The 24162-nt window shown below is 44.8% G+C and overlaps 1 protein-coding gene across 7 annotated transcripts in view; it reads right to left on the bottom strand.

Annotated features, from left to right (window-relative positions):
- Positions 1–24162, bottom strand: part of DIP2C (disco interacting protein 2 homolog C) — a 265905-nt gene that overhangs the window by 49390 nt on the left and 192353 nt on the right. For all 7 annotated transcript variants that reach the window (XM_053572388.1, XM_053572384.1, XM_053572385.1 and 4 more), the window contains 7 exons: positions 23410–23490; positions 19204–19327; positions 18694–18815; positions 17883–17994; positions 17684–17793; positions 13766–13896; positions 2563–2731 (listed from right to left, as the gene is read on the bottom strand). In XM_053572388.1, coding sequence (XP_053428363.1) covers positions 2563–2731; positions 13766–13896; positions 17684–17793; positions 17883–17994; positions 18694–18815; positions 19204–19327; positions 23410–23490 — 849 coding nt within the window. The remainder of the gene's footprint in view (positions 1–2562; positions 2732–13765; positions 13897–17683; positions 17794–17882; positions 17995–18693; positions 18816–19203; positions 19328–23409; positions 23491–24162) is intronic.

Genomic DNA, 24162 nt, shown 5'->3' with positions numbered 1-24162 from the left:
CTGATATGGCTTCATGACGGCAGCTCTCAGCAGACTAGAAGGGTCACAGGTGAGTCCTTGTCCCTGTGCACGTCTCACTCTCTGACCCAAAGCCTGCCAACTGAGAACAGCAGGGTCACATGGGGAGGAGCTCAGAGTGAAGCTCTCATGGCTGAGGGAGAACAACATTGTGGCAGGAACAGCACTGGGATGCGAAGGTGAGCAAGCCCAGAGCCACCGGGGGAGGGCAGCTGCCCAACCCCATCACTCGGTCCCTCAGGCAGTCTCAGGGTGTCAGCACATAGATGACTGACCAAGGCCTGAGCGAGCAGGAGGCACAATTCAAGACAACTTCAGGTTACACACATAAACGTGACTGTGCACACACATTTACGCAGGACAATTTGAAGTCTCAGCAATACAAATCATACATCTACACATGTGCATGTCCAACAGGCAATGTAGCTTACAGGTTCGACAGCAGGCTTGAAACCAGAAATTCCAAATTTGGCTCCAAGTTTATTATATTTAAGAAACTGGGAAGACTGTTCAATTTCCCTGTAACTTAAGTTTCCTCATCAGTTAAATGTAGACAAGAGTGGTTTCGATTTCAGAGAAATCATTTTGAGGATTAAATGAGTCACATGCCTCGTAGCCCCTGAATTATATTATATATTTTATTTTGGCTATTCATGTACTAACAGGGAAAGGTGATGAAAATGTACTCAATCGGGCGGCGCCTGTGGCTCAAGGAGTAGGGCGCCGGTCCCATATGCCAGAGGTGGCGGGTTCAAACCTAGCCCGGGCCAAAAAAAAACAACAAAAAAAAAAAAAAAAAAAAGAAAAGAAAATGTACTCAATCACTTTCATAGGTGGACATGAGGAATAATTATGCTTTATAATTTTATTCCTACATAAATATGTAACTTAAAATAATCACACAATTTATTTATGCCCTTATCTTGCATTTTGTTTCCCTGTGGAGCCCTAAGGCACTAGGGGGACAAAGTGCAAGAGTGATAAGGGTACAGCCCCCCATCTGTGTAACGATCTGAGTGTGCTCTCACACCACACAGTCTGTGTGTGTGTAACTGCGTGTGGACATGATCTGTGTGTGCTCTCATACCCACCACACAGTCTGTACCTATGTTTCTGTGTGGGGACAATCTGTGTGTGCTCACACACACAATATAGTCTGTGTATGTGTATCTGTGTGGGGACAATCTGTATGTCCTTACACACAATACACTCTGTATGTATGTATCTGTGTGTGTGAACAATCTGTGTTCGCTTACACACACATATATAATACTGTCTGTACATATGTATCTACGTGTGGGGAAAATCAGTATGTGCTCACACACACAACGCACTCTGTACATATGTATCTGTGTGTGGGGACAATCTGTGTGCGCTTACACACACACACATATAATACCGTCTATACATATGTATCTATGTATGGGGACAATCAGTATGTGCTCACACACACAACACACTCTGTACGTATGTATCTGTGTGTGGGGACAATCTGTGTGCGCTTACACACACACACATATAATACCGTCTATACATATGTATCTATGTATGGGGACAATCAGTATGTGCTCACACACACAACACACTCTGTACGTATGTATCTGTGTGTGGGGACAATCTGTGTGTGCTTACACACACACAATACCGTCTGTACATATGTATCTATGTGTGGGGACAATCAATATGTGCTCACACACACAACGCACTCTGTAAATGTATCTGTGTGTGGGGACAATCTGTGTGCGCTTACACACACATATAATACCGTCTGTACATATGTATCTACGTGTGGGGACAATCAATATGTGCTCACACACACAACACACTCTGTACATATGTATCTGTGTGTGGGGACAATCTGTGTGCGCTTACACACACACACATAATACCGTCTATACATATGTATCTACGTGTGGGGACAATCAATATGTGCTCACACACAACACACTCTGTACATATGTGTGGGGGGACAATCTGTGTGTGCTCACACACACAATACAGTCTGTATATATGTGAAGACTAGTCGAAATATAAACAAACAGGTCCAGTGACTATTCTCTCCTACTTCCTTAGAATTTGGGATTACTTAATTTACCATGAAAATATATCTGCCAAAATGTTCTTGGCTTACATGGAGGGAAATATTATTCTTACATAATGGTAATTATAAAAATACAACCCTGTTCACTGAATTGTAAAATGAATTTTGGTTACGTCCAGACCTACAAACAAGGTCTTCAAAGAAAATAAAAATAAGTGGCTAAATTAAAACCTATCTACTTGAACACCAGTATCAGATAATGCTAATTGCCCTGAAGAACTTAACTGACCAAAAATACACTTGGGATCTGACAAGTCCATCTAGCGAGAAGAAAGACATCAACAAAGTATTTTATTGTTTGGCTTATTACTATTGTGGTACTAGGGAAATATTCATGTTAAAAAGACATTTTCATATAGAACCTATTTGTGAGCTTCAGGTGATAGTAAGATTATACTGCTAGTATAATGCACCCCAGAGAGGCCAGGCAGGGAGCGGCTTACCTTGAGGGATTCGGTCTGTGAGCCCAGTCCCTTGGTGCATAGCTCCATCACGGAGTAGGAGCAGAACGTGTCCCGGACTTTATACTGACTCACAGCAAGAAGCCACAAGGCAGGGTTCGTCTCCAGCTCGGAGGGTGGGATCAGGATGGATTGGTGGCCTGAGTACACGCTGTGGAGACAGAGGTGGCCATCAGTGTGGGGCGGGGCAGAGCAGGGCTACACTGACTCTGAGGACAGGGATGGCTGGGGTCAGCCATGTGTCTTGGGCAGGCAAGGCAGTAAGCCAGCTCCACAGATGAAGCTTAAGAAAACATTCTGGCTGCTCACAAACACTATACAGTCTACAATGCGGAGCCAGCACCGTTGTGAGCACTTACTTTAAAAACTGCTGAACACTGTGACATGCTCAGGTCACAGCGGCTCTTAGAGCCACTACATTGGCAAACTCGATCCTCTTCCATGGCAGAAAAAACAGGGAGCGAATTTTGGTACAAAGGTCTCTACACGTTGAACAATTTGATGAGAATATTTCAGATTTTATATGAAACTAGCACATTGTACCCCTTGATTGCACTAATGTACACAGCTATGATTTAACAATTAAAAAAAAAAAAAGGTCTCAAAGTTCAGAACAAAAGTTGGCAAACCACAGACACTGCCTATTTTCTTAAAGTTTCACCAGAGGCTGGTGTAACCCCTCCCGAGGCTTTGAGCTGAGTGGATAGAGACTACGGAGCCCAAAATGTGTACTTGACAGCCCCTGAGAGAAAGCGAGCCTGCCCTGTCTTAGAAACTGCCATCCAGAGTAAGAGGAAGAAAATTATGACAATGAAAGTTAGTCACCCAACCTTTTTAAGTTCGTATTTTTACTTAAAACGCCCAAAATGATTCAATAAACTATAGAAATTATAATCATTCTGATTTTACTTTGTTTTTTAGAGAGCAAATTTAGAGAGATAAAGAAAATGACAGATTATGTATTTTAATTCTGAAGATTAGTGAATGGGTAAATATGGATTTGAAATAATGAAGTATTTGCAAACACTATTTTTGTAGTTTCAATCGTTTTTGCTTCATTACTATCAGTGAACATTAATAGCTGTCATATACTATAATGAAATATCTTAAATTGCCTGTTAATATTTAAATAAAAGGGATTTTCTAGCTACACAAATTTCATGTATAAAATAGCACATCAGACTTCCTTAAATACTATGTTGTTGGTTTTTTTTTTTTTTGGTTTTTGGCCTGGGCTAGGTTTGAACCCGCCACCTCCGGCATATGGGACCGGCTACTACTCCTTAAGCCACAGGCGCTGCCCAAATACTATGTTGTTTTTAATGCCTACTCTTCAAGTGGCCAACGTCATCTCAAAATTCTCAAAATTGCTAAAAAGGAAATCCAACTAGTAAAAAAGATAAGGAAATTAAGTGTGCTAACAAAATCTACTTCAAACAGCACTCTCAGTGTAAAAACCTATTCTTCCGGAGACACAACACAGGGCGTTTTGGAGCAAGCTTCCATTCCTCCATTCCTGTGTTCTGGAGTCTCACTTACTCTCCCTCAAAGGGAAGGAGGTATCCCCTGCATCTGTGAGCTCTGTACCCAGAGCTTTAACCACCTACAGAGCAAAAACATTTGGGGGAAAAACTGTACCCAACATGTACACATTTTTTTGTTATTATTCACTGAAAGTACAGCACTCAAACTGTGTGTGTGTGGGGGGGGGGAGGGGGATCACACCCCAGACTACGGCATCCAAAGAAGGCCCCAGAACCCAACCCCACAGGTGCCATGGGATGACTATGCAGTGGACGTTGGCTTCTTCTGTGGCCCTTCAAAAAGGTTTAATCGTTGGAGAAATACATGGGGGGGATATCGGTCCTCATTATTACTCTGCTGTAAATTGGCTATTTTTGTCTTAATTTTTTTAATTTTATTGTAGTAAAATATATATAACATAAAATTTACTATTTTGGCCCTTTCTAAGTACACATTTCAGGATCATCATATTCATACCGAAGAACCATCAGCACAGTCTATTCCCAGAACCTCTCATCTCCCCGCTCACTCGGCAGTAATCCCTTCCTCCCTCCGGCGCAGCCCCCTCTGCCTATCCCACCAATCTGCCTGCCCAGGAGCTTCTGTCCTCCTCTGTCCTGTTCACTTTACTCACCATGTTTTTGAGACTCTCCTATGTCGTAGCCTGTGCCAGAGCCTCCCTCCGCCTTGTGATATTTAAAGCAGGTGTCATCGCATTCTGCTCATTCATTCGTCTACCGATGGACACATTGTTGGTCTCCACCATTGGTGCTGTGGATAATGCTGCCAAGAATGTGGGTCTACCTATATTGTCTGGGTCGCTGCCTACATGCAGCTCTGCTGTGTCACATGGCAACTCTGTGTCTAACTTCTCTGGGAAGCACCGAACTGTTTTCTATGGCAGTCCCACAATTTTACATTCCCACTAGCAATGACCAGAGTTCACTTCTCCATGTCCTCATCAGAACCCACTATTTCCATTCTTGGATGGCAGCTACTGTGGCCACATAATGTGGTGTCTCATGGTGCTTTTGATTTGCACTTGCATGGAAATGTACAAGTTATAGTAAATAAAACCAGTAAGATTCCATTTCAATAATTATAACACCCAAAATTCTGTCAAATTTTCACTAAGATTTTATCTTTGGGAAATTAGGTCCTTCAAAATCACTTTATATTAAGTCATTCAACAGAAATCAAATATTACAACAAACATCTGTGTAACAGACACAATTAACATCTGGTCAGACAACTACTTTTATAAGTAACATAGTATCAATCCAAATTTTCATACAAATTCAGCCTAGCCCTTGCAGTTGGTAACAACTTTTGTTCAGATGTTTTATCCAGAACTGAGGCTTTTTAAAATCAGAGTTTCTGTCTAGTTTTGACAACTGGTGCATGATCAGCATTCCAGCATGTCCTGGTGGTTTTCTTACCCTGAGGCCATATTATCCTCAAAATCACTTTCCGGGATGCATACACTGGGGTCTGAGAGCAAAGCAAACACATCTGCAGCTGCAGTGACACATCCTGGGGCCACACTGGACTCCCATGCACTTGTGGTGACTGGTGACTTGGGTCCAGTCCCAGCTGAGTAGACCAACCACACCCCACCTGCTGTGGGGATCCTACCTGAGGGTCTGGTCCCAGCCTCTCCCCAGGACAGCCCTTTCACAGCATGACAGCAAGCTCCACACTCCACACAGACGGGCCTCACTGGCAGCCCATGCCTTGCTTTGCTGCCATGGACCACATGGTTTTCAGTCACTTAGAAGCCAGAATGAGCCTACAGGCTCTCTGGTTATGGCTTAGGGTTAAATCTTTCCTTAGTAGCTGACTAGAAGACTATAGGCAACATTAAGCAAGAAGAAATAAAAATAATGGAAAATTTTACCTTAAAAGAACAATCTCAGGACCCAAAATGGGCTTGTACACCAAGTAACAGAATGAGGTCCATGAGCCCAGCACTGCGCATATCTCACAGATCACAGCCACCTGCCAGGGGACACTGTGACCTGCCACCACTGTCAATACCACAGTCATTCAACCCACTCACCAGTCAGGGCCAGCAGATCTCCTTCATTCTTTTTATTCCAGCTCAAATTTAAACAGCTATTCTTTCACTAAGGACTTCACACTTCAGTGCCAGACGCCAAATATGCTTAATACCATCTGAACCTTTGTCTTAGGGAATAAAAGTGCAGGTAAAACCTGTGATAAGGTGGCACTCATAGCTCAGTGGGTAGGGCGCCGGCCACATACACCAAGGATGGCGGGTTTGAGCCCAGCCTGGGCCTGCTGGACAACAATGACAACTGCAACAAAAAAATAGCTGGGCATTGTGGCAGGGGCCTGTAGTACCAGCTACTCGGGAGAGGCTGAGGCAAAAGAATCACTTAAGCCCAAGAGTTTAAGGTTGCTGGGAGCTGTGACACCAGAGCATCTACAGAGGGTGACACAGTGAGACTATGCCTCAACAACAACAAAAAACCTGTGAGACTTTCCTCTCACTTATTCTGTCCTGTTCCCAGCATTTCACTTCACTCCCGCTATCACAAGGAGATCCAAAATGCAAAAACTTACACAAATGGCCCACCACCAGTTTTCTCACAAATACACATTAAGGTTAAAGACCTGTGTAAACAGAAGGGTTAACACATAAAATGGGAACTCAAGGCTTGGGAGTGTCAAACACACTTGTGAAAATTAAACTTTCACCTCTCTCCTCATCCCTGTGAATAGGAAGTCAACATTAAGAAAAAATTAATAAACCCTGACAATAGAATACAAACAGAAAACTCAGCTACAACTTTCTCCCTGACCCTACTCAACCCAACAAGCGTTGATTAACTGTTGCACTTGTCAGCTAGAATTGGTTTCTTGGCAATGGCGTAAATAACCCTATGACAAAATAGACCTATTCACAATCAGAGTCCTTGTTTTAAAAACATTTGTTTCTGAGAATTTCTGGAACCTGAGCTGTTCTAGCTTAGATCTTAACTTCGAAAAGAACAATGATTAAAAAGACATTCTGGCACCTAATATAAATTTGCACATTAGTAATTCAGTGATTTTAGATTATTAACCCAACAAAACATACAGTTGGAAACTCTTACTTTCAACCTGGGCACCTAGCAGGGCAGCCGCACAGCACTCGTGACCTCATGGGCTTGCTGTCTGGAGCTCCTGGGTCTCACTACACATTTCAGTTGTCCCAATGAAATGCTTTTATTAAATAAACTACCATTTTCATTTAGGTATACTTTGGATATCATAAAATTCACACATTTTAAGACAGATTTTTAAGCAAGTTTACAGAATTGTACAATTACCACAATACTGTTCTAGAACATTCCATTACCCTAATGGGATCCCTGTGCCCATCTGTAATCTATCCCATCACCAGCCCTCGCGGATCACTGCTCCACTTTGCACAGGTTTGCCTTTCCTGGACATTTCCCGTAACAACACTGTACTGCACGGCCTTTCCAGTGTGGCTCCTTTCACTTAGCACAGTGCTTCTGAAGCTCCCCAGGCTGTGGCAGCTTCCACTGCATGGATGCAACAACACTGTCCATCCATCCACCTGCTGGTAGACATCTAGATTGCTTGTTGACTTCAGGCAAAAAAAAAACTTCCCTTGCTCTCAAGTATGTGGTAGATGTATGAGGATCTGGAAGATCACGCCAAACTGTGGTTCATTCATTTTATATTCCCACCAACCATGTGCTAGAATTCCAATCTTTCCCACCTCCCTGGTTACTGCTGCTCAGTAGTACAAGTTTGCAGTCATGAAATATGACTCCAACAATATCACTCTGTCCTTCTGGTTAGGGGCTGTTCCAGTGGGTGAAAAGCTGTGGTCTTAATTGCAGTGCATTCCTTCCATTAAGGCCAGACATCTTTTTGTGAGTTTATTGGGCACTTATCTGTCTTCTTTTGGTGAGGCGTCTATGCAAGTCTCTTACCCATGTTTGAATCTTTGCCAGGCTTCACTTTCTTTCTTTCTTTTTTTTTTTTTTAATTGTTAAATCATAGCTGTGTACATTAGTGCAATCAAGGGGTACAATGTGGTTTCATATATAATCTGAAATATTCTCATCAAACAGTTCAATGTAGCCTTCACGGCATTTTCTTATTTACTGTATGTAGACATTTGTATTCTGCATTTAGTAAGTTTCACCTGTACCCATTCTAAGATGCACTGTAGATGTGGCCCCACCCATTGCCCTCCCTCCACCCTAACCTCCCCCCTCCCTTCCCCTTCCTTGGCACTTTTCCCATATTCTTGTCCTATAGTTGGGTGATAGCCTTCATGTGAAAACTATAAATTAGCTTCATAGTAGGGATGAGTACATTGGATACTTTTTCTTCCAGGCTTCACTTTCTTAACTGTGGCTTCTGGTATGCAAAACATTTAAATTTTGTTGAAGTCCAATTTATCAGAATTTCTTTTGTGCATTGTGCCTCTGGTGTCAACGTCCAAGAACTCTGTGCCCCACCAGAGATTATAATTTACCCTTGCGTTTTCTTCTAAAATTTTAGTAAGTTTTGCTCTTATATTAGTATCTGTGATCCACTTGAGATAAATTCTCTATATTATGTAAAGTAAAGGTTTAAATTAACCTTTTTGCATATGGATGTCCAATTCTCCCAGCATCATTTGTTGAACAGACTATCTTTCCCCCCACTGAATTGCTTTGGTAACTTTGTTAAATCAATTTGACCTTAAATATAAGGGTTTATTTCTGGACTCTCAGTACTGTTTCAATGATACTATCTATCTGTCCACTACTCTATCACTATGCCAATGCCATGAATCTCATTATTGTAACTACTCAGTAATTTCTGAAGTGAAAGTCTGAATTCCCCAACTTTGTTATTCTGTCTGAAAACTGTTTTGAACATTGTGGGTCTTTTATGCCAGGGTATTCCTTTTAGAATCATATGGTCAATTTCCAGCAAAAACAACAAAACATGCTGAGATTTTCATAAAGATTACATTGAATCTACAGAATAATTTAGGGAAAAGCTCCATATTAATATTGAATCTTCCAGTCCATGAATATGGGCTGACATACCTTTAACACACACTTAGGATCTTAAAAAATATTTTGAGATGATTCCATTATGATTCTCAGATAAATAATTCTCTATGACTAAAGAAAGTTTTAGGATGAAGATTATAAAAAACTATTTGCATTAATATTTTTTAAACTTTCAAACAAAGAAACTTACAGAAGAGTTCTAAGTACAAAGTAACTTTTCCCCCTTGAATCATCTGATGGGTAAGTCACTGCCCTGATACTCCACAACCCCTAGGATGGCATCTCCAACAACCAAATACATGAACTAACTAATCCATCAAATTTAGAAAACAGATACATTTCTTCCATCCCAACTCAGACTCTGTCCAAGTTTTACTGTTTGTCCTGATTACATCTTTTGTAGCAATAGGTCAGTTCAGACTAGATGCTGTGGCTAAGCTGTCAGCTTTTCATATCCTCTGCCCGGAAGAGCTGCTTCTCTGCCTCCCTCTCCCCACAGAGATCTGTGAAGATTAGAGGCAGCTGTGCCACCTGCCCCGCCCCCCCCCCCCACGGTGAGATCTGAGTTAAGCATCTTTGGCAGGAGCATCACAGGAGTGATGGCATCATCCTCTCCCAGCCAAGTGAGGCCGACTCTGCCACGACTCTGCCACAACTCTGCCTACGGCACTTACTTTGATCACTTTGATCACACAGTCCAGGCTTCGCACTGTCAAGTTTCTCATTTCCCCTTAAGGGTTAACAACTATTTTGAGGATGGCTGCTATGTAAGTCCTTGTTTCCCACCAAGCTTTTGATTTGTTCATTTATTTACATCTGAATAGTTAGATCACTTTATATCATATTCAGAGTGTTGTAATCTGTTGTAATCTTTATTTTGATGCTCAAAATGTCCCCACTGTGGCCAGTGGAAGCCCTTTCAAACTGGCTCTTCTGACATGGCCCCATCATTCTTTGAGCATTTCCCTACTTTATAGCTTAAAATGATGTTCCAGAATCATCTGTACACATCCTGTTCCAGCCCTGAAATCAGCCATTCCTCAAAGGAGCCCGAGTCAATTTTGGAGGAAGATGGGTATTTCATGGGCAGAATAGGGTGCCAGGTGCCTCAGAACTTAGTAACACGTGTGCATGGGTTCAAGGGCACACACAGCACACATGAGCTATTTCTAAACATATCAACACCTGTTGAAAGGCATTAATTCACATTCACACACAAAATTATGGCTGATCATTCGTGTTCTGCTTTTGTACCAACCTCTGTCAACACCAAGGAACAGAGTTTCCTTATTCTTAAATACAGTCACACATGAAGACCTCTGGGTCAATGATGGACGCACATGCGATGGTCCCAGAAGACAACAATGAAGACAAAGAATTTCTATCGTCAAACGATGCTGTGACTGAGTAACGTATAGGGCGATATGTCCCCATGTCACTGGTGACCCTGGTGCAAACACACACACTGGGCTGCCAGCTGTGCTCAAGGCCAGCACCCAGCCAGGTGTGGTGGCTTACGCCAGTAATCACAGCACTCTAGGAGGCCAAGGCAGAAGGATCCCTTGAGCTCAGGAGTCTGAGGTTGCTATGAGCTAAAGGTACTCTAGCCAGGGTGACAGACTGAGACTTTGTCTCAAAGAAAGAAAAAAAAAAAGCCCAGCATACAATGTACACAGCGTGTGACAGTGACAACCAGCTATATTGCCAGTTTGCATGTCAACCGTGTCACACTTTCTACTGTTACTTTAGAATGTTCTCCTACTTGTTAACAAAAGTCAAATGTGAAACCACCTCAGGATGGGTTCTAGCAGTCACTGTCATGAAAGGAGATGACAGCTTCACAAGTGTTGCCGCCCCTGAAGACCTCGTAGTGGGATGAGACATAGGGGGTGGAAGATGGTGACATTTGAGACCCTTCCTGTATAGGTCTTGGCCAGTATGTGTGCTTATATCTTAATTTTTAATAAAGTTTCAAAAATAAAAGATAGGCTCGGTGCCTTGTAGCTCAGTGAATAGGGCACAGGCCACATATACCAAAGCTGGCGGGTTCAAGCCTGGCCTAGGCCTGCTAAACAATAATGACAACTGCAACCAAAAAATAGCCAGATGTTGTGGTGGGCACCTGTAGTCCCAGCTACTCGGGAGGCTGAGGCAAGAGAATCGCTTAAGCCCAAGAGTTTGAGGTTGCTGTGAGCTGTGACGCCACAGCAACATAGTGAGACTCTGTCACAAAAAAAAAAAAAAAAAGAAAAGAAAAAAAAGTAAAAGATAAAAAAAACTCAAAAATGGGCAAAAGCTTATAGAATATGGATAGAAAGTTTGTACAGTTGTACGTGTTGGTGTTTTAAGCTAAGCATTATTACAAGAGTCAACGAGTTAAAATTCAAAAGTTTATAGCGTAAGAAATTTACAGTAAATGTTAATTTATTACTGAAGAAAGAGAACTTTTAAAAATAAATGTAGTGTAACCTCTGTGCACAGCATGTTCAGAGTCTGCATCAGCCCAGTCAAATTCAGGCCCTCCCTTTACTCACCACCCTGCAAGCTCCGTCCCTGGGACAGGCCCAGTACAGGTGCACCGGGTTTTATGTTACACTGAATTTTCAGTGTACCTTTCCTATTCAAACGTATGGTTAGACACAAAAATACTTACCATAATGTTACAGCCACCTGCAGGCTTCAGTATAGTCACCTGCACACCTGGGCATCTAGGTATGCTTCCTGTGACGTCTACATGACAATGAAAGCCCCCACAGGAGCATTTCTAAGAAGACTCATCTCCAGCTTGCGGTGGGAAGCTGACCTCCCTCCTGGAAAGAGCTCTGATCACCTGCACTCCACACCTGCCTGGCTCCTGCCAGACTCCTCTCTGTATGGACATACTCCTCCTCCCACCCAAGCTGCAATACCCCACCCAGTCACAGATCTACCAAACTGCACGGGAAAGGGACATTCTTACTATTTCTAACTTTGGTGTTAGTCGGACACAAGTTTTGTATTTTATGAAGTAAGCCCGCTGGGATTTGTTTCTATAGAGCATTTCAGAAAATGAAGAGGTTTACAGCTATTATACATTTATTTTACTGCTGCAATCAAGAGAAGCCTATGATCTTATGACGTCTAAATTCATTTGCACAAAAGACAACAATAAAATGAAGGTTTATCAAAACCTGGAAATCCCTTGTGAGTCTCTACCAGAATCAGCAATTCACATTGAGAACTTACTTTCCCATCCACAAATACCTCTGGATATCAGGGGTGTGGTTGTGGGCAGCCTGCAGAGCAGGGTCTCCTGTCTGCTGACCATGGCTTTACGACTGCACTTTGCCAGTCGCATGCAGGCACCTGACAGAGGCAGGTGTTCAGAGTGGACTCTGCCCTCCTGCCCACTGGACACACACATTGAGGGCACTGTGGCCAGCTACCCCACTAGTATGCTTTACCTTCCCAGCAAAAAAATAACAATGATACTGCATTTTGGATTAAGGCAAAAAAAATCATTAAATATTTCATTTGTTCAATTCTATTTGCTTTCTCAAAGAGTTTAGTTGTCCTAATCAGAAGGCCAGTGTTTTCCAAAAATATAGGACTGAATTTTAATCCAATCAATACTATTAAATATGAATGCATTAAAAACAATTGTTTTAGAAGTGTGATTTAGGACATGAAAAAATTCACTATAGGATATTAAGAAAAATAACCAATTTCATAGTGTAGCATCTCGGTTTCATAAATATATTAATGTATATTTATTTATAAAATTGTATCCATAAAGATTTGTGAGGGAAATCATATAATATTTGTGTTAGTTTCAAAACCCCATTGTTAAAAAAGGGGAAAAATTATAGAGATGAAACAAAACTGACAAAACACTGCAGCATGTGAGCTGCTGATGCATCTAGTGTTTGTCACAGCAAACATCATGCCCTACGTATGTTTAAAATGTTAATAAATATAGCTACATCAGAAAACACTGCCTGCAAAGTGCTAAAAGTGGGTATTTATTGGTACCACTCTGTTAGGCAGTATGATTGTTGATGGCTTTATTTTCTTCTTTATAGTATTTTATATTTCTAAAATTTCTATGATGAACAATCAGAAAAAAAATGCCAAGACACATCTGTCTATCCCACAGATATCTGCGGAGCACCAGCTGTGAGCCAGGCTCCAGCACCCCCAGAAGGTCTTACCCCTCAGAGACACATTTCAGACATTCTCCGCCAACCAATAGTCAGGGAGAAGCCCAAAGGTGACAGAAACCTGCCATGTTCCTAATGCAAGAGAAAGCCAAGGACAGGCATGAACACCAGGACAGAGAGGCACAGATGTGCCTAGAGCCCAGACTCTCCTGAGAAATGCAGGGCCAAAGCAGACATCTCCCAGGATGCCTCAGAACTGACTGATGCTCCAGAGGGTGAAGTGGGACACCCCACAGGCACTGCCATGTCCCCAAGGGCTGGGCCTGTTACGAGGGGACAGCTCTGCGGGCTGGGCCTCCTGAGATGTTATGCTGGGGGCTGCCTGGCCAGGCTGAAGGCCTAGAAAGAGGAAAGTATGATTTTTTTATATATATATATATATATATAAAAGATATGAAAGAGGAATCTCACCTGCAGAGGCACCAGAGGACAAATCCAAGTCCACAGTAAGGGTCCAAGCAAATAGCCACTTCTCTAGAGGGGTAAAGCTCACACTGCAGCTTAATAGAACGGCAGAAGGCACTGGTGGCTGCATGAGACATCTGCAAGGCAACAAGGGGCAACAAGGCCACATTAAATGCACAGATGTGACACCCAGAGACATCCAAGAGGCAAGAGGATGCATTAAAACCAGGGAACCTTGGGGCGGCGCCTGTGGCTCAGCCCCGGCCAAACTGCAAAAAAAAAAAAAAAAAAAAAAAAAAAAAAAAATAGCTGGGCGTTGTGGCGGGCGCCTGTAGTCCCAGCTGCTCGGGAGGCTGAGGCAAGAGAATCGCGTAAGCCCAAGAGTTAGAGGTTGCTGTGAGCCATGTGACGCCACAGCATTCTACCCGAGGGCGGTACAGTGAGACTCTGTCTCTACAAAAAAAAAAAAAAAAAACCAGGGAACCTTGAGATGAAATGCCCAAGAACACTCTCAGAGCCAGGGATGATGGGGTGCCTGCAGCCCAGCCTGGGCCCTGTGGGTTAGGGTGTGGCCTGATGCTCCCATGGTTGTGCCCATTCTCAACATGTCAGCCCCACTCCAGGCTCCTGGCCCTCCAGGACCTGGTCACCCCAGGACTGAAGCAATATTGCCCTGGCTTTGAACGGCAAATCATGCACAAGGGGCCCCACAACAACATGGAAGGAGGTGTGGATGGTGTATCCCCACCTCTGCAGAAGACCAGACCTCATTCCTAGGGCACCTCCAGGGTGGACACAGCCCCTGCTGTGCACCAGGCGGCCAGTAACACCCGCCAGACAAACCACCTGTCAGAACGACGCAGATGGGGAAGTTGAAGAATCTGCCAAAGGTCACGTAAGTGCAGCTGGAGTTAGGAGCCTGCCTCTCAGGCCAGCCGACACCCTTTCCACCACAGGACCACCCATCCTGTCATCAAGGCCACAGAGAGGAACCCCACATTCCCCTCCCCCATCCTGGTAACAGACACACTATAGTCAGGAATTATTATTTTTGTAATAAGTAATGTGAATTATTTTAAATACCATAAAGTATATCTAATAAAATCAATTTCCTCACAGAAGGTTTCTAAAGCCAAACAAACCTAGAGGAAACAGGAAGTAAAGCCAGCACACAGCACTGCACCATGCCTCAGTTTTAAGACATGTCACATGTCAGCCTCATGCAGGACGTCACCCAGAGCTGAACAGTGAGCAGACCAGCACACCGCCTGGTGCTAATGGATAGATCCAGGCAGACGCCCAGACGCCATACACCTGCCCTTCCAGGAAGGGCAATGAGAGAACTAGGGTGGAGACCTTGCCACTGTGAGTGCTGGGTCACAGGTAGAGCTTCTCCCCAGGAGGAGGTTTCGGCATCGACGTTACATTAAATTTGCACAGGGGAGCGTAGACTTCCTTGTAGCTTGCTTTTAAAATCACAATACTTGCTTAAAACAGAAATGAAGCAGGATTCATGAAACATTCCTCTAATCTCCCTAGACTGGGTGTTAGTCAAATCCCATTTTCCAAAATTGCCCAGAGCAGCTGACACAGCTACCTTGGATGGGGCTCCACAAGAGGCGTTAACTGCCAGCCCCATCAAGGTCCATGTTTGGTGCTGGAGGCATTAAAGAACGTTGAGACTCAGCCCTGGAGGATCTGGGGGAAGTTCAGGGGTGTGAGCTGACAGGGCAGCATGGGCAAACACTATAGGGATGAAGGTGGAAGGCAGAGGGGCTCCCCTCCTTGGCCGAGTCACAGCCTCCTGACGTAAGGGTGACATTGGCAGAGTAACAGGAATGGAAACAGGGTTTTAAAAAGAACTAAGGAAAGCTGAATGCTCAATCTCTCAGCTCACGTCAGTCTTGGATCCTGCCAATGTCATGAAGCAAAGATCCCAAGGAAGAATCTTTTCTAGAACCTAACAAAAGATCCCACTGATTAGGATAAACTCAGACTTCGATTAAAAATTAGGCTCAGCACCTATAGCTCAAGTGGCTAAGGCACCAGCCACATACACCAGAGCTGGAAGGTTCAAACCCAGCCCAGGCCTGCCAAAACAACAATGACAACTACAATCAAAAAATAGTTGGGCGTTGTGATGGGCGCCTGTAGTCCCAGCTACTTGGGAGACTGAGGCAAGAGAATCGCTTAAGCCCAGGAGGTGGAGGTTGCTGTGAGCTGTGATGTCACCGCACTCTACCCAGGGCCAACAGCTTGAGGCTCTGTCTCAAAAAAAAAATAAATAAATAAAAATAAAAAATAAAAAATTAGTTTTCTAAAAGCCCAAAACATAAACTCCAATGATCTGAGGGAAGGTTGGGGGGAGCTTAACTGGGGTGTGGGGTGGGCTGTGTGCTGCAGGGTTTCTCTTGGGCAGATTTATCATACAGTGTAGCTTTGCTTTGTCCAATGTTAAAGTGAATATCCATGCCCTGGCTGCACATCAGCAGAGTGCAGGGAAGGTGACCCCAAGTCAGACTCAGGAGGGAGGAGTCACCACGAGCTCCAAGATGCCCTTCAAGGAAACCCAGGAGGTGATAATTCTATCGCAAGTGCTGGGGTGCCCGGTGTGCCCTCCTTGTCTACCCTGAACATGTGTTTATCTAGGATCTGTTAGGAGCCCCTAGAATTCAAATTCTTACTGTCAAAGAGGTAAAATTGTAAAATGTAAACATATACATATATACTTATGGGTTTTATGCAAAATCAGACACTCTATAATGCCCATTAAAGAAAAAATACAATAGTGTACTGGACAAATCTGTTTCTCCCAACTTTTAAGATATGTAATTGAAGACTCATTGACATTTCTCCCAACTTTTAAGATATGTAATTGAAGGCTCATTGACATTTCTGTCCAAAAGCTGAAATTAAATGGAAAGTTTGGGGAAAAATGGTCACCCCTGAAGCGTACAAATCCGCAGAGGTAATAGCAACGTCTGCTCAGAGCAGAACCCCCCAGACAATCTCTACCTTGCTTCACGCTTCTTACAGGGTTCATTAACTGACCCATTTTAGTTCAGGTATTCATGAAACAAATCAAATGGTCAAAAGTTCAAGGAAACTTTTAAAAGTTTGGGAGAAAGTCTCACTATTTACCTCCAGATTTTCTAGGATGTGTTAACTGAGACTGAATGGAATTGCCAGGAATAATACGTCTCGTTATCACTGTTTCACGTGGACATGTCTTTCTGGCCTGGAGAGTCACCATTATAGCTTCCTCTTCTGAAGACCTTGAGACTCTTATAACCAAAAGCACATGCCCCTCTTCCAGCACAAGGAGGCTCAGTGCTACAGGAACTAATCCACCTTGGTCTGGAGATACTTCTTTCCTTTAAAAGCTTATGGAAAATTGCCTATTTTCTACTGCAGTTAATTCACTGTATCACCTGACATCCTCTCAAAAGACAGGAGAGTGGAACTCCATGAGGTGGGCACAGAGGGCACGGGACCCTCCAGCTCCACACTGCTCAGCACCTGAGCTATGCGGGGTCCTGACTCTGGTGACAGGTCAGTGGTTCCACTCAAGACAGGAAAACGGTCATCCGTGCCTTCACTTAGCAGCAATCTGGCACATTATGAGGGAGGCCAACTTGAAAAAACAGGGAACTGCAGATGCAGACTGACCACAGAGTGTTAGGAGTTGAGAACCAGCAAGACAGACAGACGTGCATTATTCTGTGACAGGCTAATTAGACTGTGTCTACACGCAAAGTACTTGGAACAGTCAGAAACAGTTGCCGAAGTAACTACCGAAATGATCGCAAACCTCACAGCATGAACGGCATGCGTACACGTCCCTCCCCACATGTCACAGAGCCTGCTACACACGGACACACACTGCAGTCCACATGTGGCCGTCGGCCGCAGCCCGCTGCTCACCTTTACACCGGCTAGCATCCCCGTTGTGGACACGCTGAAGTCGAGATAAGCCAGGGTGTCAGGGTTGGAAGGTTTGCAGATCTGGGCAGGCCGCTTCTTTGGCAAATCATCTGGAGAGCCAAACAGAGCTGTTAGCACATCTGACCAAATTCACAGCCACACAAGCAAACAAACTTGCCCAGGAAGCGCCAGGACTGACCTGTATCCAGTATAAGGGGCCACGTCCTGACATCGACAGCTGCTGCTGCCTCCCTGGACCGCAGCAGTTTACAGATCAGCTGTGTTGTCATCAGACAGGCGGAGCGACTCACCTGCACACCAGAGCACGAGAGTGGATGCTGAGCACTGAGGACCACGTCTCATAGGCAGAAGCGGCATCAGCTTCCAAGAGCACTGCCTCCTTCTGGGGGCCAGCCAAGGTTGGGGAGGGCTGGTCCAACCCAGCAGTAGCCACAGTCCCGGGACCACACTCAGAAAAGGGTACTGAGCTAGCTGCTAGCACGGTGAGCTCTGTCCCACCAGGAAGGCCACACTCCCAGGGGCACCACGGCCGGAGTAGCCACTGTGGCCCAACAGAACCATGAAAAGAGCATCCTCCATGGGATAGGACATCGGCATTCTCTGCCCCCAGACTATTTTGCTCCTGTGGTTCCTCCATCCAACAGGAGAAATAGCCTAATTCTCTTAAACTTCTACAAGCATAAAAACATCAAAATAAATCCATACTTAGAAAAAGGAATAGGAAACTTCTAAATCTTAAGGAAATAACTTATAAATGCACTGCTATCCTAGTTGGTCTTGGGGGGATGGGGGGGAGGGTACAGTGCTGGCAGCAAAGTCCTTCTAGGGTATGTCCCAGGGAAGGGGATGGGAGCTGTGTCCATCTGCCCACGCACAGGTGCACAGGGGCCATGGCAGCCTCAGGGGCAGCCTGTCCACTGTCCTGCTCTGCCCCAGATGCACTGGGCCACCACAAACACATGACCAGGACCCTCTCGGGAGTCTGTTACCTCCACAATCATCTTGACAGTAGGCAATGTGGTTGCGATGTTCTGCGGGTGCGGGGGCCGAACGGTAATGGGTACGCAGCCTGCATACAGGCAGCCGTAGAACGCTGCGATGAGGTCTATCCCTGCACGGAGGAGATCAAGGGCTTGGACCCAAGCAGGTGACATGCACAACAGCCTCCTCCCTCACAAACACCAGACTGGGCGTTGGCAAGCACAGCCAGTCCCTGCTGCTGATTTCAGGTGCAAGACTTGAATCAGCCTTGAAGTGTAATTTCTGTAAGGACAACTCAACTTTGTAATGATGAATTTAGCACAGATTTAACCAATATTAAAGGATGAACTACCCCCAACATCTACCAACAACAAATTTAGGTTCAAATGCCTTTGAAAATACCACTGCTTAAATCAGCTTCTCAAGGAAGCACATGGTACACCCTGGTCTGGTCCCTTGGCCATCTAGATCTAGAGGATGTGTTTCTGGCTGTTTCTGCCCCATGCCCGCACCCTTACCCGGTGGGTAGACCAAGGCCACATGGTCCCCATCCTGCAGGCGGCCCCGCTCCGCCAGCATCACCGCGATCTTCTCCGCACGTTTGTGTAGCTGCACACACGTCAGCGAGCTTGCGATCGTGCCCTGCAGAGTGAGCAACAGGCGGAAGGGGCTCTTTAGGGCCACAGCTCAGGGAGATGCCACACGTCCCCACCCCCATTTAAAACACCCAATCCTGAGATTTCTGGCACATTGTAGCTACCACCAGCATTTCAGAAGGGTTTCATCATCTCCCCAGGACCTCGTGTGTACCAGAAGTCAACCCTATTTTCTTCCAACTAGGTAAAATGCATAAATCAAAGGGGTGTCTAGATTTGGGTTAATAAGAAATGTTTAAAAAGTAATCACTTGAACTAAAAAAAAAACCACACCTATTAAATTTGGGACTTCTCTCTGAATTACAAGTAAATCTGCAGGTTCATATTCTCATAATAAGGCAAATTTAAGATATTTACAAAGACACATCAGAAATCAAGGTGAAAAAGCAAAAATCAAAACCAACAAAAGCAGTAAAATAAAACCCCTAAGAAAAGCATAAAGAAAAAAACTGTCAAATGTGTTTTCATGTGGACTTTTTAAATATGGAGAAACAGAGAACACATTTGGGCTAAAAAATACCTACAAGGTGTTAGGGAAGATCAGCTGGGAGATACAAACCAGGAAACGTCAGAACAGTGTGGGATTCGCTGTTTAAACTATCAAGTTTGAGTAGGTTGCAAATCACAAACATGCAACTAACCAAAAAGAGCTTTTCCTGAGTGTACTTTGCTAGTTTACGTACATCACTCCAAGATGTGAAGAGACCAGTCTGTAGCTATTTTCAAAACTCCTTTATAATCAAATTCTATTTTTAAGTGGTATGTAGCTGGCAATTGTGGGCATAGTGCAGGGCTAGGACACCCCAGGAGCCGTAGCGGGCAGAGCAGGGGCTTCTGCCAGAAATGCTCAGGGAACCACCAACTGCAGGCAGCTCTGTGGGGCAGACATGAGCTCTCTGCCTGCATACCCAGGAGGCCAGGAGACCTCAGCCGACAGGCAGCTTCGCTGACAGTGCCTGAGCTGACCCTTTTCACACATGCCTCCCTCAACGATTCTTCCTTGGAAGAATAAGAAAACAGGCACAGATACATGAAACAGAAGAGCTGGGGAGCCCAGCGGGACCCACACTGTCCACGTGAGCCACGTTCCCTTACCCCAGCATCGTAGGATGTGGCTGGTGACCCACAGGGAAGGTAGGGACCCAAGCTGAGGCCTCTGGCATCTGTGCCCCAGTGATGTGTACCCTCCATCCCACCTGCTTCCCATGTGGGAGCCCCACCACCACATGCCCATCTCAAACAGCAGCTTCTCTATTGCCAGTGCTTTGCCGGCATCCTGGGACTTGCCGGCATCCTGGATGTCTCAGCAACAGCAACCAAGAGTGTATTTGAAAATATGTTTCAATTCTGGTTCACAAAAATCCCCACCTATGCTCACTTATAAAATGTGAGATTTAATTTTCACTCCGTTTTGTCTTTGATGACCTTCTTAAACACCATTTCCACGATACTGGTTGTCATGTTTTGAGGTTAACACAGCAATGAGTGACAAAGCTCCAGTCACGCGCAGTGAGAGGGAGACCTTCTCAGGGTGTGTGTGTGGGGGTCACTGGTCCGTGTGGGTAGACTTGGAATTGGTGGCCATATCAGGAGCCCTTTGGAAGGAGCACAGCTTCAGATGAGCAGGACACGGGCAGCTTCTCCTCCACAACAGGACTTATATGTCCTAAAGTGACACCAGCAGGTAACTCTCTTGCCCAAAAAAGACATGTTGATGAACACCAGATACACTGGGGGGACACTGTAATCCTGCTGCGGCCCATAGGACAAACAGTTGCCCAGTCTCGGCCACGGGCTGAAGGGTGCTGGCCCAAATGCCCAAACTTGCTCCACAGGCACGTCTCTCTCTCTCCCTCCCACCTGTCCCCGCACCCCCAGTCTGTAAGATGTGGCAGGGCCAGGGCCCTGCCCCAGTGGCGATTCCACACTGACTCTGGTCATACCTGGCTCCTCAGACACTGTGCTTTGGAGAGTGTTAATGCAACCTTTACCTCAAAAGAAATATCACTGATTTTCAGTTACATGCTTCACATCCCAAGTGCCAGGTGTTAAGTGACACACGAAACACCCTAGGAGAGTGGTGCCATGAAGCACTGGCCATTTTTCCGCAGGTAACATACACAGTTCTCCAGCATCCTCAACATCCATGGGAACATTGGGGTCTCCACACTGCAGACCACTAACTAAGAAGCTTCTGGGTAAAATCATTTCACCAGAGAAATTATGGCTCATTTCTCCTAAAAGAAATCTTGTGCAGTATCTCAGCAGAGTGGCAATGCAGGGAAGCAAACCAGCCCACCTCTATTCTAAGGAAAACAAATTCCATTGCACATGGTGCCCCAGTGCCAGACGGAGAGCTGTGAGCCAGCTGAAGGATGGCACTGTGGACACACAAGTCAAGGGATTCATCCCTAAACGAGTTTCACCAGTTTGCCATGTGGAGAGGAAGGCTGCAGATGAATCAGGAGGCCTCACGGGAGTCTGGGAGGGCAAATGGGTCAGCTGCGTCAGGAGAGGGGTCTCCTGTGTTCACATGGGGTGTGGTGCAGTGGAGTAGGATGGAGGACAATGCAGAGAGGGAGAAGGGGACACCTGGACTCTTGGTGACTGGGCCCTCCACAGTGCTGAGTGTTCTCACAAGGAGAGGCTCCACAGAATCGGGCCTTCCTATCTTTAAAGGCTCCTTCTTGGGGAGATGCTGTGAATAAGGGACAACCAAGATCCACTCAGTACATGGTGAGCACCTCCTCCGTGAACTGACCCCCCGAGAGGCTGGAGGGCAGGACACCCACACAGCAGCACTGGGAGCCACCAAGCTGCGCTGCTCCCTCTGTCTCCTGCCTTTACTGCTTCAAAGGGCAAGAGACTCCTTTGTGCACTAAGAATCTGATATTCTGCAATTCTGAACAGCCTGGCTGCACCTGTCAAGAAGACCTATGTCCTTAATCCATTTTTCAAGCTTTATTTCCATAGCAAAAAAGTAAAGTTAAGCATATTAAGACATTTAATTTTTTTTCCTTCAAGACAGAGTCTCCCCGTCACCCTGGGTAGAGTGCTGTGGTGTCAGCCTAGCTTAAATCAACCTCAAACTTCTGGGTTCAGGCGATTCTCCTCCCTCAGCCTAGCAAGTAGCTGGGACTACAGGTGCCCACCAGAACACCCGGCTAGATTTTCTATTTCTAATAAAGATGGGTCTCACTCTTGTTCAGGCTGGTCTTGAACTCCTGAGCTCAGTTAATCCTTCCAGTTCAGCCTCATTTAATATTTATTGTTAATAATATTTGCTTGGCTGAGTGGTGGTTAATGCCTATCATCCCAGCACTATGGGAGGCTGAGGCAGGTGGATTCCTTGAGCTCAGGAGTTCAAGATCAGCCTGAGCAAGAGCAAGACTCCATCCCTACTAGAAATAAAAAAATTAGCTGTGTGTTGTGGCAGGCTCCTATAGTCCCAGCTACTCGCTAGACTAAGGGAGGAGGATCACGTGAGCCCAGGAGTTTGAGGTTGCTCTTGAGCTATGACACCACACACTCTACCCAGGGCAACAGAATAAGACTCTATCTCAAAATAAATAAATAAATAAATAAAAATAATAGTATTTGCTTATCTATTTAAGGCCTTATTCCTAAGTACTATTATGGAACAATACTTGATGACTGGTTTTCTAATGTGAAATGTAAATACTTTAATTATGCTTAGAAATAATTTTCATTCCTAAGAGTTGGTAATAAACACAATTATATCTAAAAAGTAGTTTAGTAATCAAAATAAAAACAAGTATCATATACATCTGCAATTGTTCTCTGTAGGTATCATTAAATGACTCGTTTTGGGGGAGCTATTGTAAACAGGATGCTGAAACATCTAAATGCACAGAGATACAAGACGCACAAGGTGTCACATGTAAAAGCAATCTGTAAATAAAAATTCTCATTAGCGAAAACAGCAAAAGCTAAACAAACAACAGGAATTCACGTAAGCCTGAAGTGAAGGGAGAAAGTCAGATATATCAGAACCCTAGAGTCTCCCAGGAGCTCATGCAGAGTTGCTGGGTATCACGAAGGCCTCACCCGGCAATTGAGCAGCGTGTAGAGGACGTGGTCTGGCGTGGTCTGAGCTCTCCACTGCAAGACCTCCGAGAGGAACAAGAACTGAAAACAATAGGGCAGGGGGTCAGGCAGGGTGTCCGGCTAGGGCAGCCTCCCTACCTGACACCAGTGTCTGGGGCATACTTCCCCCTAGAATGAGGACATCTGTGTTTGGGAGAATCCCTGGAGAACATGGAGCTAGCAGGGCCCCCATAGACTATGGCTTCTCTCTTGCAGTGATTCAAACTCACTGCCCCTGACTGAGGGTCACAGATCAAAGAACAGGGGCCGGGCGGCGCCTGAGGCTCAAAGGAGTAGGGCGCCAGCCCCACATACTGGAGATTGCAGGTTCAAACCTGGCCCCGGCCAAAAACTGCAAAAAAAAAAACAAAAAAAGGGGGAGCCTTTTCTCGCAGCCCTGCCAGAGGAGTTTTGTGGAGATCTGCCCAGCAATGGGGACCTGTTGTTTTACAACTGACAGGAAAAGTGCTTTCTTCTGGGACTTCTGGAAGCTGCAGTGAGTTGTGTGTGCTCCAGTGAGAGAATCACATCTATGCTGTTTTATAAAAAAATGATAGGCTCAAAATAAATTTAAATATTTTTAAAATGGGCTTTCTGAAGTTTTTATAATGGTAATGCTCTGATGTTAAACTGTACTGCAAATTATACAAACTATATGTACTGTTTTGATTCAGCTTACACTGAAAAGAACAGCCTTATTTTTGAATGTCAGGA

Source organism: Nycticebus coucang, chromosome 20, assembly GCF_027406575.1.
Source record: "Nycticebus coucang isolate mNycCou1 chromosome 20, mNycCou1.pri, whole genome shotgun sequence".
NCBI classification, from domain to species: domain Eukaryota; kingdom Metazoa; phylum Chordata; class Mammalia; order Primates; family Lorisidae; genus Nycticebus; species Nycticebus coucang.
The sequence above is the reverse complement of the archived record's forward strand: the minus strand, read 5'-3'. Positions and strand labels throughout refer to the sequence as shown.